Source organism: Macaca fascicularis, chromosome 4 (genome assembly GCF_037993035.2).
Source record: "Macaca fascicularis isolate 582-1 chromosome 4, T2T-MFA8v1.1".
NCBI classification, from domain to species: domain Eukaryota; kingdom Metazoa; phylum Chordata; class Mammalia; order Primates; family Cercopithecidae; genus Macaca; species Macaca fascicularis.
Window position 1 is genome coordinate 138,497,248 of NC_088378.1, and position 14,042 is coordinate 138,511,289.

At 54.4% G+C, this 14,042-nt stretch overlaps 3 protein-coding genes across 9 annotated transcripts; 1 reads left to right on the forward strand and 2 right to left on the reverse strand.

Annotated features, from left to right (window-relative positions):
• Window positions 1–768: 768 nt before the first annotated feature.
• Window positions 769–2,927, reverse strand: HSD17B8 (hydroxysteroid 17-beta dehydrogenase 8). 3 transcript variants are annotated; one of them, XR_276586.4, is made up of 9 exons: window positions 2,868–2,927; window positions 2,465–2,682; window positions 2,245–2,361; window positions 2,043–2,135; window positions 1,857–1,942; window positions 1,670–1,754; window positions 1,365–1,466; window positions 1,151–1,225; window positions 769–962 (listed from the first exon to the last, which is right to left on the reverse strand). XR_276586.4 is itself a non-coding variant. In XM_045390683.2 (9 exons), exons 1-9 carry the CDS (start codon window positions 2,917–2,919, stop codon window positions 946–948), a joined length of 786 nt encoding a protein of 261 aa, XP_045246618.1. In that variant the 5' UTR covers window positions 2,920–2,927; the 3' UTR covers window positions 769–945. The 3 variants fall into 3 exon arrangements, 1 of the variants encoding a protein (XP_045246618.1); XM_045390683.2 differs by having other exon boundaries at window positions 1,424–1,466; XR_006697516.3 differs by lacking the exon at window positions 769–962 and having other exon boundaries at window positions 1,338–1,466.
• A 225-nt stretch (window positions 2,928–3,152) lies between these two features.
• Window positions 3,153–6,682, reverse strand: SLC39A7 (solute carrier family 39 member 7). 2 transcript variants are annotated; one of them, XM_065544177.1, is made up of 9 exons: window positions 6,634–6,682; window positions 6,027–6,327; window positions 5,913–5,990; window positions 5,656–5,824; window positions 5,444–5,497; window positions 5,142–5,306; window positions 4,869–5,009; window positions 4,464–4,660; window positions 3,153–4,030 (listed from the first exon to the last, which is right to left on the reverse strand). In XM_065544177.1, exons 2-9 carry the CDS (start codon window positions 6,321–6,323, stop codon window positions 3,758–3,760), a joined length of 1,374 nt encoding a protein of 457 aa, XP_065400249.1. In that variant the 5' UTR covers window positions 6,324–6,327; window positions 6,634–6,682; the 3' UTR covers window positions 3,153–3,757. The 2 variants fall into 2 exon arrangements, with proteins under 2 accessions (XP_065400249.1, XP_005553394.3); XM_005553337.3 differs by having other exon boundaries at window positions 5,913–6,327.
• A 217-nt stretch (window positions 6,683–6,899) lies between these two features.
• Window positions 6,900–13,944, forward strand: RXRB (retinoid X receptor beta). 4 transcript variants are annotated; one of them, XM_005553333.4, is made up of 10 exons: window positions 6,900–7,329; window positions 8,144–8,391; window positions 9,091–9,247; window positions 9,619–9,798; window positions 10,935–11,107; window positions 11,504–11,633; window positions 11,836–11,968; window positions 12,072–12,175; window positions 12,488–12,593; window positions 12,708–13,944. In XM_005553333.4, the coding sequence occupies exons 1-10, from the start codon at window positions 7,095–7,097 to the stop codon at window positions 12,853–12,855; spliced, it is 1,614 nt and encodes a 537-aa protein (XP_005553390.1). In that variant the 5' UTR covers window positions 6,900–7,094; the 3' UTR covers window positions 12,856–13,944. The 4 variants fall into 4 exon arrangements, with proteins under 4 accessions (XP_005553390.1, XP_005553391.1, XP_045246615.1 ...); XM_005553334.4 differs by having other exon boundaries at window positions 12,084–12,175; XM_045390680.2 differs by lacking the exon at window positions 8,144–8,391.
• Window positions 13,945–14,042: the final 98 nt, after the last annotated feature.

A 14,042-nucleotide genomic window follows, 5' to 3' on the forward strand; every position in this document is an offset into this window, starting at 1 on the left:
AGGGAATGAGAGGGATACGGAGCGAGGGGGTAGGGGGCAGTTAGAGACCCTGATGGACGTCTTGTCCCCGCCCGAGCTGAGGCTCCCGGACTTGGGCTGCGGCTGCCAGGGGGTGGCCTGTCTCTGGGACAAGGCAGCAGTGGGTGCCCTCGCCCCCCACCCCAGTTCCCCCCTACTTCCCTGTCCTCTCCTTCAGTCCGTGGCCAGTCCTTATGTGGGCGCCAGAGTCGATTAGCGCAGACCCCCCTCCCCTTCCTCCTCCTCTTTCCAGCCCCCTCCCTCCTGCTCTCTCCAGCCCCTTTCATCGGCTGGTTCATTCCCCTAATCCTGGCCCCCTCCCCTAATCCCCCCCATCCGACCCCAGGCCGGCTGCAGCTATTGTAAGGTGGAGAGAAAGGGGAGGGGGGGACTCAGAGAAAGGAGAGGGGTGGGGGAGGGCCACCTGTTCCAAGACCCCCTTTCAAGGCCAGACTGGACACCAAGATGAGGCCATGAACAAATCAACCTTGGGGACCATAAGAACCCAGGGAGTTGGGGGGAGGGGACTGGTGCTGCAGAACCAGTGGAAAGGGGTGATGCAGAAACCCCTCCCTCCAAAAAGACCCGGAGTGTCACGCATACACAGTGACACACACTCTTTCCTCTCACACCCGGCGGCGGGGGTTGCCCTGGGAGACCAGGCAGTGAAAGGGAACAATCCTTCGGGAAAGGGAAAGGAGGGGGAGGTGGGGAAGGGTCTGAGGGCTTGGACACAAGAAGAACCGGAGGTGGCAGGGAAGAGGATTTGGAATTTATTAGGGTCACAAGCACCCCTGCTTCCCATATTCAGCATTCCTGAGCCATACACTGCCACCCCTTTTGTAGCCTGGGAACTTAGAGTCCTCATCAGCAGGAGGCCAGGCACAGTGATGGGGGGGTGAGCAGAGTCCAGGGTCCTTGAGGCGGTTACATGAAAAGACCTCCTGGGAGGGGCAGAAACATTTGGACAGATGCATGGGTGGAGAGACAAATGGGCTAGGGGGTGCCCACTTTTGTCCCTGGCCTTGGGGACCTCTGCCCTTCCCAGTGGCTCCAGACTCCCCTTACTTGCTTTCTCATATAGTCTGGGTTCTACTTCTCTGCCCTGTCCCTCCCCATGCTGGCCTCATACCAGTGACTTCCACTGAGGCCCCTGTGATGTATCCACTGTCTTCAGATGCCAAGAATGCGACCACATCTGCCACATCTACGAGAATGGTGGGGAGAGGGCAGAATCCTGCTCACTCCTATAGACCCAAAATAGCTATAATCTCCCACCAAAGACATCCCTCCCCACAAACCTCTCCACAGACACCAACCACCAGTCCCGTAGAAAATCCCAAAACCTTGGGGATCTCTTCATTCAGGCCCCCTTCCCAGGGACTCCTCTCCATTCAGTGCTCACCCTCAGGGTCCCCCAAGTATCCCATCGGGATCATTTCAGTAATCTGTAAGGAAATACTCATGTGGGTGAAAGCTGCTTTTATGGATTTTTTTGAAGACTGAGTCTGTGACCCTTTTTTGTTTTCATTCCTCATACATTCATTGAATATTTAATGTTTGCCAGGAACTGTGCCCAGTATTCTCTCTCTGTGAAGCCCAGAGAGATTGAGTCTCTGAATGCTTCTGCCCTCCACCCACAGCCTCCTACCTTGTCCACCACTTTCTGTGGCACTTTCTGTGTCATGGGTGTTGCAATGAACCCTGGGAGGACAGAGTTACAGCGGATCCCATGTCTGTGGGAAGGAGAGTGGCTGCTGATTCTGGAGAAGGCTGAATGCTGGTCCCTCCTTCAGACCCCCCAGGTGCTCCCCAGCACCCTCAAGCATCTGACCAACCGTCCAAGCTCCCGGGCTGCAGTCTGGGTCAGCCCAATCACTCCAGCCTTGGATGCTACATAGTTTGTCTGCCCCATGTTCCCCACCTATAGGTGAGTCAGAGATGTGGAATGAGTCAGGAGTCTCAAGGAGGAGTTCTCCTCTCTATGCCACTTGGCTGGCTGACCTCGTCCAACTCAACCTGACCTTTCCTGTGATGCTACTAATGTTGATGATGGAACCACGACAACCACTGGACACCAGGGCTTGTGCTGCAGCCTGAGTGACTAGGAAGGTACCCTGGTGGGAAAGGGTAACAAGGGAGAAAAGATCAGCTGGGGTGACAGCCCTCCTTCAACTCCCTCTCCAGGCTAAGGGGGCCAAAAGTAGCAGGTTCAGAGATCGCCACCTTGAGGTTGACAGCTATGACTTTGTCCCAGTCATCCTCAGACATGTGCAGCAGAAACTCGTCCTGGGTGATGCCCGCACAGGACACAACGACAGATGGTGGGCGAGAAAAGCAGGCCTATGGGAGGGGGAAGTTACGCATCAAACCCCCCCCCGCCAAAGAGCCGGGGCAGTGGAGGTAATATTAGAGCTTTAGAGGGGGAAGGTAGCCTGGCGTTCACCTGCACTTGTTCCAGCAGGCGCCTGGCGGCTCTGGCCTCAGACACGTCAGCCTGGAAGGCAGCGTGGTTCCCTCGGGGCGGCCCCTCCTTGTTCCCTGGCCCGCCCAGCAGCCGCACCGTCTCCTGTGCCGCTGCCCCGTCCAGGTCGCAGGCAGCTACGGTGGCCCCCTCTCCGGCCAGGCGTACACTGACTGCTCGGCCGATGCCGCTCCCCGCACCTGAGGTAGGACAGAACACGCCGGACCGGGCAAGGGGAGGAGGCGGCAGAGATCAGAGGTCACAGGGCAGAAAGTTAGTAAAATGTGGATAAGGGGTCAGAGGTCACAGCAGCCGCGGACTCCAAGGGCAAGCCCCTGACATCACTCCAACACCCCAAACCGCCCCAGGAGAGAACCCCCTCAACCTGTGACCAAGGCCAGTGCGGAGCGGAGCCGGTTCTGGAGCTGAGACGCCATTGCGGCCTGTGGGTGGGTGGGAACCCCAGCACTAAGCCAATCCCAGCGCAGAGGGGGGTGTGGCCAGGGCAAAGCCGGGGCCAATCAAAGACCCGCCAGCCTTAGGCCATCTGTGGCCACCAGCGCAGGCCGACCTCCCACTGCGGGGGCGTGGCCAGACACTGCTGCTTAGGGGCCCCGGGTGCGGAGAAGACAGGGGGCCCCATTCCCCCCAAAAAGACAAAGACTGCATGTGGGGCGGAAGATCGGAGGACTTTATTTCCGGTTGCCACCCCTCCCCCTCGAGTCAAACAGTGATATAAAAGGAATAGAAACAAAAAAAATCAGGCCATGAGATTACCAACTAACCCTCTCCCACCCCCATCCCCCGGAATCACTCCCAAATTAGGACACATGATTGATGTCTGATGTTTATCCCCGACTCCTCCTGTTACCCTCTCTGTCCAGGACTCTGGTCTTCTCTGAAGCCTTCACCGACTGGTGGGAGAAAGGGAACTGGACCTTGGAGAACTTTCTGTATGGCAACTTGGTTCTCCGAGAACAGGTGGGGTAGGGGACACCAGGTAAGCTGCCATCACCCCCTCTCCCTTCCAACCTTCTTCATGGCCCCAACATGGTCAAGGGGTGCCCAACACTATCATCCCTCTGGCCTCTCATTCTCACTGCTCCAGCCTCTAAGACTGCCAGCCCTTGAAGGCCCTAATGCCAAAGTAACCATTCTCCCAGTCTACAGTTCCTTCCTTTGGCAGATGTCCCTGGCCAGGGCCCCCAACCTCTACACACCACTGACCTGGAGTTAGGGGTAGAAGTTTGGGGCAGGAGTAGTTTATCTCACGCCTCACTCGAGATGGGCAATCAGCACCATCATGACAACTCCCCCCAGCAGCCCCAGCACCTCCAGAAGTGACTGCAATGGTGATGCCTCCCTCAGCAGCTCGGGCAACACAGACACTGTTGCTACGTAGATAAAGCCACCTGCAGTAAATGGCAGGACCCAGCCAGGACCTGCACCACCTGCAACTTCACTGCCCACTGCTCCTCCTTCAGTGAGAAGGGCACAGGCTGTGCCTGCCAGTGCCCCTACTGCTGTCAGTAGTTGCAGACGCATTGCCTGATGGGCAGAAAAGAGAAAAACGCACTCACCAATAGCTAAAGATTATCAGTGGTTTAGAAGTGGCTGGTGGGGTGTAGGTATAGGGGACATGGATTTGGAAACTAAACATCAAAGTAAAAAGAGAGGAGGGGGCAGTCTAGAATAGACAATTTCTGAAAAATCTTAGCGATCAGAGGTCCTTTCCAGACTTTCTGATTGAGTAGGCGTGTGTGTGTAAGACTCCACTAAACCATTCAGATGGTTTATAGACCACAGTTTAAGAAATACTGAGCTAAAGGACCAAGTAACCAGAACTTCTTTCCCCTCATTTCTAGAGGACTTGTCAATGACAGTATGAATTGTTTGGAACTAACAAGAGGCTGTTTGGGTTTAGGGTGAGTGAGGAGAAATAAAGGGTTTGAGGTAGCTGTGTTTGGCAGACATCACCAACCTGCTTTTTGCTGCAGCCAGACTGGACCAAGATGGCAAAGTCTCCGACCTCATGGGGCACTTCATGTAGCAGGACAGTCATTGTGGTCAGGATCCCTAGCCCCCGACCCCCTCGAAAGGAAGCCCCAATGGCCAGACCATCAGTGAAGTTGTGTGCCAAGTCAGCAGCCAGATTCAGGTACCCTGACACACGCAGATCTTGTACAGGACGAGAAGAGAAAATGATCAGAGGCCTCCATCACCACTTGTTCAGTCTTGGTCAGTTATTCTCACACCTCCCCTCAGAGACCACTTCACACCCAGTCTTTTAGTGTTTCCGAGACACCTGCCATTACCCACAGCACATATTCCATGTGATTTGTGATGATGTCCCTTGCCCAAATTTATGACCAACTCTGGCCCTTACCTAAGCCTCTTTTTTCTTCTTCAGCATTCTGAGGTCTCACTGGCCCATCTTTGGGTACCGTGCTCCCTCCTCGCCTCTTCTGAACCCCCCCTGTTTCCTTTTCTTCTTCTTCTGAGCTCTGCTTCTCCTTGTTAGAACGCTCTGAGGGAAGAAAAGAGTTAGTCAGCGTGGAGAACAGATCTTCCAACATGTCCTCTCCCTCCTGAGGGCCGTAAGATGAGGAGACTCTGAGGCAGGCAAGTCAGCTTTCGGGAAAGTTGTTCCTGGGCTCACCTTGTCTTCCATGTCCATGACTTCCATGTGTGTGACTGTGAGCGTGTCCATGTCCATGACTGTGACCATGTCCTCCTTTCACATGTCTCACAAATTTCTCCACAACAAGAAAGGCAACAATTCCACTGAGAACCCACAGTCCCACAGACAGAATGGGGCCCTGGCCTGGGAATGGAGGCATTGAGACATTAAAGGAGATGTGCATTACAGACTCCTCCTCCTCAAGTGCAGGAGGTGAGGAATAGGGAGAGACAGACCTTCCCCAGCACCCCAACTCCCATCCCCATCTGTCTCTTCCTCACCACTGTGGGAGTGTCCATGTCCGTGTTGCTCCAGAGTGTGGTGAGAATGAGGTTCTGGAAGATGGGGGGAAAACCAGATGAGGGAATATCTGACACAAAGGGTGTATATTTGGGGGAATATCGAAAGGTCAGGGATCATAAAGGAGAAAGAACCCTTTTCCCCCAAAGAACAAAATAGGTTAGATTTGAGGTAGAAGTCAGAGGTTACTTACCAAGAGCATGAGGAATGAGGTGCAGGAAGGCATCTCCCAGGAGGCCACCGGAAGCAAAACTGAGCAAGATCTGAAGTAGAGAGCGATGCCGGGGGGAGTTTGACTCCACGGGGATAAGGAAGAGGACAAAAAATGGAGCTGCTGAGATCAGCACTGTGGCCCCCAGTGCCTGGTGAGGGAGAGTCAGGGTCAAGTACTGTGGTGTTTTCCAACAATCCAGAACCAGCCCCTCTCTCTCCCATCCCCTGGAGACTCACATAAGCCCAGAGAGTGACAGCATCCAGGTCCTGCTTGATGCCTGGAGCCCCAGACTCCCCATAGCCTCCATGGCTATGCTCATGGTCATGTCCATGTCCTCTGTGGAAGAGGCTCTCATGGGAGTGGCCATGGCTATGGCCATGGTGTAAATCCTCATGTGAATGTCCATGGTCGTGACCGTGGGTATGTCCATGCCAGATGCTCTCGTGAGTGTGGCCATGGCCATGGGCATGGCTGTGTCCATGGTGGAAATCTTCATGTGAGTGCCTGTGACTGTGGCCATGGAAGTCCTCTTGCAGATCGTCGTGCAGGTCGTCATGACCCGCGAGTCCAGCCACCAGAAGCCCCAAGGCCGCCCAGGTCAGCAGTCCCACGGCCACCCAGTGGGGGGCCCCCAGGCCTCTGGCCATCACGCTGACCAGAGGGACAGAGACAGTGACTCCACTTGACTCAACTCTATACCTACACAGGGTCAGCTTTACTCCAATAGCGCCCTCCGTCCACCTCTATGGGCCGCTCTCCCATTCCCTTAAGTTCCCACCTACCTACATTGTTCCCAAGACTAGTTCTCTTTATCCCGAACCCCCTCCCGGATGTAGGGCCCTGGGACACTAGTCTTTCACCAGCCACTTTACAGACTCTCTGGGCCCTCGTCTCTATGACTCATTAGGTAAGGAAAAGGCCTAGAAAGGATGGTAGAGAAAAACAGAGAATTCTCACCAGCTCCGGGATCCTCTCCTTTCCCGGTTTGCTCGGACGTGGCAGTCCCGCCTTTAGCTCCCGCGAGAACAGGAAGTTCCGTTCCACCTTCGTCCTAGTGCCTTTACCAATATGGCGGTACTCTTGTAGCGACGAATCCATCCTGCACTGATGCGCATGCGCGAGTGTGGAGGTTATTTGAGGGGAGGGTGGGCAAGGCGGGCTAACAGGCCGGAGGAGACCGCCTCCTCGGTTTCCAACTAGACGAGGGGGCGGGAACTCGCGCCGAGACTTCCCGTCTGTACAAAGATGGCTGCCACATTGGCGCTGTCATTTTGGTACAGAGCAGAGCGACGGGCTTAATTCTACCCAATCCAGGCCAGAGTCTTTCTCTCAGGGGCTTCTACGTGCTCAGCTACTCCTCCGATCAACCCCTGGGAATCCCTGGGAGCTCTTCGGTATCCCTACTCTCAGCCAGGGATATGTCTTGGGCCGCTCGCCCGCCCTTCCTCCCTCAGCGGCATGCCGCAGGGCAGTGTGGGCCGGTGGGGGTGCGAAAAGAAATGCATTGTGGGGTCGCGTCCCGGTGGCGGCGGCGACGGCCCTGGCTGGATCCCGCAGCGGCGGCGGCGGCGGCGGTGGCAGGCGGAGAACAACAAACCCCGGAGCCGGAGCCGGGGGAGGCTGGACGGGACGGGATGGGCGACAGCGGGCGGGGTGAGTGTCCCAGCAGAAGGGCAGGCGAGCCAGTAACCGCGTTATCTGCAACCCCTCCCCCACACCCTCCTCTGGTTTTCCTGGCGCTCCCGCCCCCTTGTTTGTAAACACGCGTCCCCTCCCTCCCGAGGGCCTTAGCACCCTCCTCCCCGGGGCGGGGCGGGGAAGGGGAGCTTCCGCCCTCCTAACCGTGACCGCTTGAGGCCTTGGGCACCGGAGGTCGCGGGCGTGGGAAGGGCACGATTCCTCTTAAGCTTCAGAACTTTGGGCGTTTAAAGGCAGATCCTGCGTCGTAGGAGGGGTCTCTCCCGCCTATCTCTTTCCCCTGCACGCTCTGGCTACCTGGCTTTACGCTGGGAATAGAGGGGCTCGATGGTCTACCCCACGTGTTGCCCCACCCACGAGACAGGTGTGGCTTTAGGATGACCTGGTATTCAAATAGATCGGTTGGAAAATTTTCCTCACCTGAACTATCCTCCTCTCCTTGTCACCTCCCTCCTCTCACCACAATGAGGAGTTATGCTGTGTTTTTTTAGCCAGTCAAATATAGCAGTGGGGGGTTGTATATCAATTTTAGTGACACTAATGTTTATTAATAAGTTCTGATAACCCACTACCATCGGACCAGCCGGAGTTACACAGTTGTTTGGCAGCAGGGTGTCTCTGGACTTGGGGATGGGTGGAGTGGGCTGGGTCCGGCACGGTGGGGTATTAGAGAATTAAAGTCTCTAGTTGGATGTTTGAAGACTCATTTTCTTTTTTTGTCTCTTCTGTCTCTTTTGTGTCTGTGTACGTGTACATACCCCTCCCTAAGACTCCCGAAGCCCAGACAGCTCCTCCCCAAATCCCCTTCCCCAGGGAGTCCCTCCCCCTTCTCCTCCTGGACCACCCCTGCCCCCTTCAACAGCTCCATCCCTTGGAGGCTCTGGGGCCCCACCCCCACCTCCGATGCCACCCCCCCCACTGGGCTCTCCCTTTCCAGTCATCAGTTCTTCCATGGGGTCCCCTGGTCTGCCCCCTCCAGCTCCCCCAGGATTCTCCGGGCCTGTCAGCAGCCCCCAGGTGAGAGGTTGTGACCAACTTACTGCCTGGCCACTTTCGTTTTCTTGTTTTCCTTGTAACCGAGGATCCATATGTGAACTTCCCCATGGCCCATTGACCTTCCAGTTCTCTAATCTTGTCAGTCCTGTGGTCTTTGTGAGACCCCTTGCCTTTCCTGAGGTGACTGATGTTTCAGTGCATGCTTCCTCCCCTAAAAGAACCCTAATATTCTTTGTTTTTGTGTGTGTGTGTTTTGTTTTGTTTTGTTTTTTGAGATGGAGTCTTGCTCTGTTGCCCAGGCTGGAGTGCAGTGGCACGATCTCGGCTCACTGCAACCTCTGCCTCCTGGGTTCAAGCGATTCTCCTGCCTCAGCCTCCTGAGTATCTGGGATTACAGGTGCCTACCACCACGCCCAGCTAATTCTGATATTCTTGATGTCCTTTTCATCTATCAGGATTTTCTGCCCTTTTGGTCCCATCTGCTTTCCCAAGACACCTGCCCTTCAGGGTCACTGTGTTGCACAATTTCGGGGGGCCTGTTTATTCTCTTTGGGGTTGTGCTCCAGGGATGGCCCTTCACATAGACTGCAGTGTAAATGATGCCCTCTGGAATGTGCACTGCAGGGCCTTGCTTAGTGGTAGGGAATGATTTCCATCACTTCTGTGAGATTCTCCTTCCCAACAAGTCTTCCTGTGACTTCCCTATTTCCCCCATCCCAGATTAACTCAACAGTGTCACTCCCTGGGGGTGGGTCTGGCCCCCCTGAAGATGTGAAGCCACCAGTCTTAGGGGTCCGGGGCCTGCACTGTCCACCCCCTCCAGGTGGCCCTGGGGCTGGCAAACGGCTATGTGCAATCTGCGGGGACAGAAGCTCAGGTATGGGGCTCAGAGGATGAACAGAGAGGGAGAGTCTGGGCCGTGTATCATCACCTGTGGGATTCCCAGGGCTTATGGGGTTTGGTCAGAGCAAGTGACCTGGGGGAGGCTTGATGAGAGTAAAGAAACTGAAGCTGAGATGTAGGATGCAGTTGGGGGGAAGGTCAGAGGGAAAAGGGAGTGCCTGTAGGGTTTCTGAACAGTGGGGAGACTGGGACTGGATCATCACTCAGCTCCTGGTTCCCTATCTCTGTATTTGGCAAACGGAGAGGACTTAAACTTTAAGTTTTGCTAGGGGGAGATTGGAAAGAGACTAAATGGTGAAGCTGTCTCCATGCAACCTTCTTATTGCTCCTCCCGTTTCCCTGTAGGCAAACACTATGGGGTTTACAGCTGTGAGGGTTGCAAGGGCTTCTTCAAACGCACCATCCGCAAGGACCTTACATACTCTTGCCGGGACAACAAAGACTGCACAGTGGACAAGCGCCAGCGGAACCGCTGTCAGTACTGCCGCTATCAGAAGTGCCTGGCCACTGGCATGAAGAGGGAGGGTAAGGACCTGCCCTACCCAGGTGTCTTAGACCACATACCCTTCTCCCCTATCCGACTCAGACTGTGTACGTCTCTGGAAGGCTGGACTGTTCTCTCTCCTCTAGAGGGCGATATTTGATTTCTCTCTCCCTTTGCAGCTCTCCTCCCTGTTACCCTGTTCTGGCCCTTCAGTTTCCTTCTTAATGATTAGGCCTCTGTGGCCTGCACCTGTGACCCCTCCCTAGACTGGTCCTAGGATAGAATAACTTTTCCTTACCCATGATGGGCTGTCTCCCCATTTCTAACCTAAGTAGTTCCTCCTCTCTTTGATTCCATGGACCTTCTCTGGTCTTTGTTTCCTGTTATCTGTGGTCTTTCCTCTAACTCCTGGGACTCTGACACTCTTAAGCTTACAGACTTTACTGAAGACCTCAGGGCTTCCCTTCCTTCTCCATCTTATCTTCTTAAGTCAGATTCCTAGGATTCTGAGAGACCCTTTAGAGTGCATCTTGGTCAAAACGCCCACTTTAGAGAAGATGAGCCTGAGGCTTGGCTTTCCCAAGGTCATGCAACAAAGGAGTGGCAGGCAGGTTTGGGATCAGAACCCACATCTCTGAATACCTAGGCCAGTGCTCCTTTCACTGCCTATTTGTTGAGTAAGAAGAGCACAAGATTTGCACTCAGACACACTTAGATTAAGTTGTATGACCTGCTATGTAGTATATGAATTTAAGCAAACTAATTTCTTTGAATCCCAAGTTCTTCATCTTTAAAAATGAGAATAAATGCTTCCAGCATCATTATGATAATTGAATAAATGTTAAAATGTGCTTAGCATGTTTCTTGGCATATTTTATTTAAAAAAAATTTTTTTTTCAATCAGCTTTCTCAGGCATGTTTTTTAACCATGTAGTAGGCTCTCCATTTAAATTCCTCCCTAATTCTTTTACCTACCTCACCTTTCCAGACTGACTTATCTGCCCTTTTATAACCCTTGCTTCAGGGCTGCCCCCAGTCCACCCTTTCTAGTGACGTCCCCATTCATATAAATATCTCCCAAGGGCCATGAGATCCTGATGAGGCCAAGTATATTTGTGGAACCCCTTCATGGATGGCTGCTGACTTTCCATTTTTTCTCTCCCGCTTCCCCCTGCAGCGGTACAGGAGGAGCGTCAGCGGGGAAAGGACAAGGATGGGGATGGGGAGGGGGCTGGGGGAGCCCCCGAGGAGATGCCTGTGGACAGGATCCTGGAGGCAGAGCTTGCTGTGGAGCAGAAGAGTGACCAGGGCGTTGAGGGTCCTGGGGGAACCGGGGGTAGCGGCAGCAGCGTGAGTGTTGGGGTCAATCCACTCCCCTTGGTGATGGGGGTTGGGGGAGGCAGTCTAGGTCTGTTCTATATCCCCTCCCCCTCCTTTCCCCTCATAACCTTCGTAACACTACTTGGGACTGGAAGTGCTGCCAAACAGGGTCTTTCAAACCTCTGAGGTGGATGTGATAGCTCCTTCTGTCTCCAATCCCCAAACAACCCACTGGCAGAACCACAGGCATGTCCCAAATAAATAATTGTTTGCACGAATGCCAGAAGAGAAGCCTGACTTACAGGGATTGGTTTGGATGGGGCTCACAGGAAGACTATATGTAAGGAGGGGTTGTCAAAAGCCTCTTACAAGGGGCTCCCAGCGTATCTCAAAATCTTCCGTAACTCTTACCCCTGTCCCCTGCAGCCAAATGACCCCGTGACTAACATCTGTCAGGCAGCTGACAAACAGCTATTCACGCTTGTTGAGTGGGCGAAGAGGATCCCACACTTTTCCTCCTTGCCTCTGGATGATCAGGTCATATTGCTGCGGGCAGGTCAGTGACCTTGGATCCCTTTGACCTCTTGACATTTGACCCCTCTTTGACTTCCCAACCTTTAGTGACCCCAGTGGCCTTACCTTGTGTACTCGGAGCCAAACTTGCTGACCTCGCCACCTCTTTTCTCCTTTTCTTCTACTGATGTGCTTTGAATCCCTTGGCCTGATTTCTGGCTCCTGACCCTTGCTGCCCCACCCAGGCTGGAATGAGCTCCTCATTGCCTCCTTCTCCCACCGATCCATTGATGTTCGAGATGGCATCCTCCTTGCCACAGGTCTTCATGTGCACCGCAACTCAGCCCATTCGGCAGGAGTAGGAGCCATCTTTGATCGGTCAGTGGCCCTCGGCTAGGCTGGCATGTAGATAGAGGGGGTGGGGCTATAGGCTGGTCCGTGTCCAAGGCTGGCTGAGCTGTGACCTTTGAGTGACCTGCAGGTCCCTCTCCAGGGTGCTGACAGAGCTAGTGTCCAAAATGCGTGACATGAGGATGGACAAGACAGAGCTTGGCTGCCTGAGGGCAATCATTCTGTTTAATCCAGGTAAGAGGAGGATTACCTTTGTCTGTCAAGGCCAAGGCAACCTTGGAGCCTCCTCTTCTCCGAGACTCCTAAGTTACCCAGCTATCCCCCTCAGTAAGACCCTCAACCTGGAAATCTCCCAACTGGCCAAGGAAAAACCCACATCCACGGATCCATCCCACAAACCCAGTGGGCCCTGCTTCCCTTGCCAGGCCTCTGGTAAAGGGCAAGCAAATGCAGCCCAAAAGGGGCATCCTGTGACTGACATCCACACGGCCATCCTGATTTGGTTTGTCTTCATTTCTCTTCCTCCTCTCTTCCCTGCCATCCCAGATGCCAAGGGCCTCTCCAACCCTAGTGAGGTGGAGGTCCTGCGGGAGAAAGTGTATGCATCACTGGAGACCTACTGCAAACAGAAGTACCCTGAGCAGCAGGGACGGTGAGATGGGGCTGGGGGCACTGAGGCTCCCTTGGGAGTGGGGAGTGCGATGAGGATGTATTTAGGGCCCGTGTGCTTCCAGCTCTCAATCCCCCTCTCCCACCTTCACTCCAGGTTTGCCAAGCTGCTGCTACGTCTTCCTGCCCTCCGGTCCATTGGCCTTAAGTGTCTAGAGCATCTGTTTTTCTTCAAGCTCATTGGTGACACCCCCATCGACACCTTCCTCATGGAGATGCTTGAGGCTCCCCATCAACTGGCCTGAGCTCAGACCCTGACGTGGTGCTTCTCACACTGGAGGAGCACACATCCTAGAGGGACTCCAAGCCCTGGGGCAGGGTGGGGGGCCATGTTCCCAGAACCTTGATGGGGTGAGAAGTACAGGGCAGAACCAAGAACATAAACCCTCCAAGGGATCTGCTTGATACCCCAAGTTGGAAGGGACCCCAGATCCCTGTGAAGACTGGTTGTCTCCCTTCAGTGGCCTTGAGTCTCTGAATTTGTCGGGGTCTCCCGTGATTTGGGGTGATTTCTCACCCTCTGTCCTTCCCCCAGCACAAAGCACTGGCCCTGCCTCCAGGACCTTGCTTCCTTCTCATCTTGCCTCATTTTGCTTCCCATCTGAAGAGTGGAAATGGGGAACTCCCCCAGAGGTGGATATTGGGGGGCAGGCCCCCCAAACTGATGGACATGAGAGTAGGGCCTGACAGGCCTTCCTCTTCTCAAACCTGGCAGATGGGGGCCTCTCTGGAAGAGGGAGGGGCCCTGTTACTGTCCAGAGTCTCTTTTTACACTTCACCTCCTTCTGCAGTCAGACTGAAATATAAAAAAGGTGGTGGTGGTGAAGGGGCTGGTGGAGATGTATGAACCGATCTGCTATTTTTAATTTCCTCTGAGGATAGAGACTTGCAGTTAGACTCAAAGAAGTACTGTACTTTCCCAGGTTGACTAAGAAATGCCAGTGGTGGAGGTGGGTGTTTGGGAAAGGCAGGGCCCTGAAATGGCCTGTCTCTAGGGCTCTCCGAGCACTAGCCTTCCCAGCTTTCCCCCTCCCCATCTCTTCTGTCTAACTTGGGGAAGGGGCCTGGGCTGTGAGGACAGGGCCCCCACAGGGGATGTTTTCCTGAGTGTAGTCCCGGAGGCCTTCCCTTCACAGCTCTCCTCCAGCCCTGGGCACATAGCATAGGTTGGGGACACAGGATCCTGGCCTGAGAATTGAGGGGAGGTGGCCAGCCCGCAGAGGTGGGGTGCTGGGGCTGCATGATTTTTGCCCTGCGTCCTTTCTCTTTGGGGCTCCTTTCCCCTCTCACTCATACATAAAATCGCTTTCAAATTAAAATCGCTGTTTTCTGGACTGAGGTGACTGTATGAGGATGGGCAGCGCCGTTTCGGGCTTGGGGGGGTATCCGGTTGGGAGCTCCGGACGCGATCCCTGGACGCTGCCACCGAGGT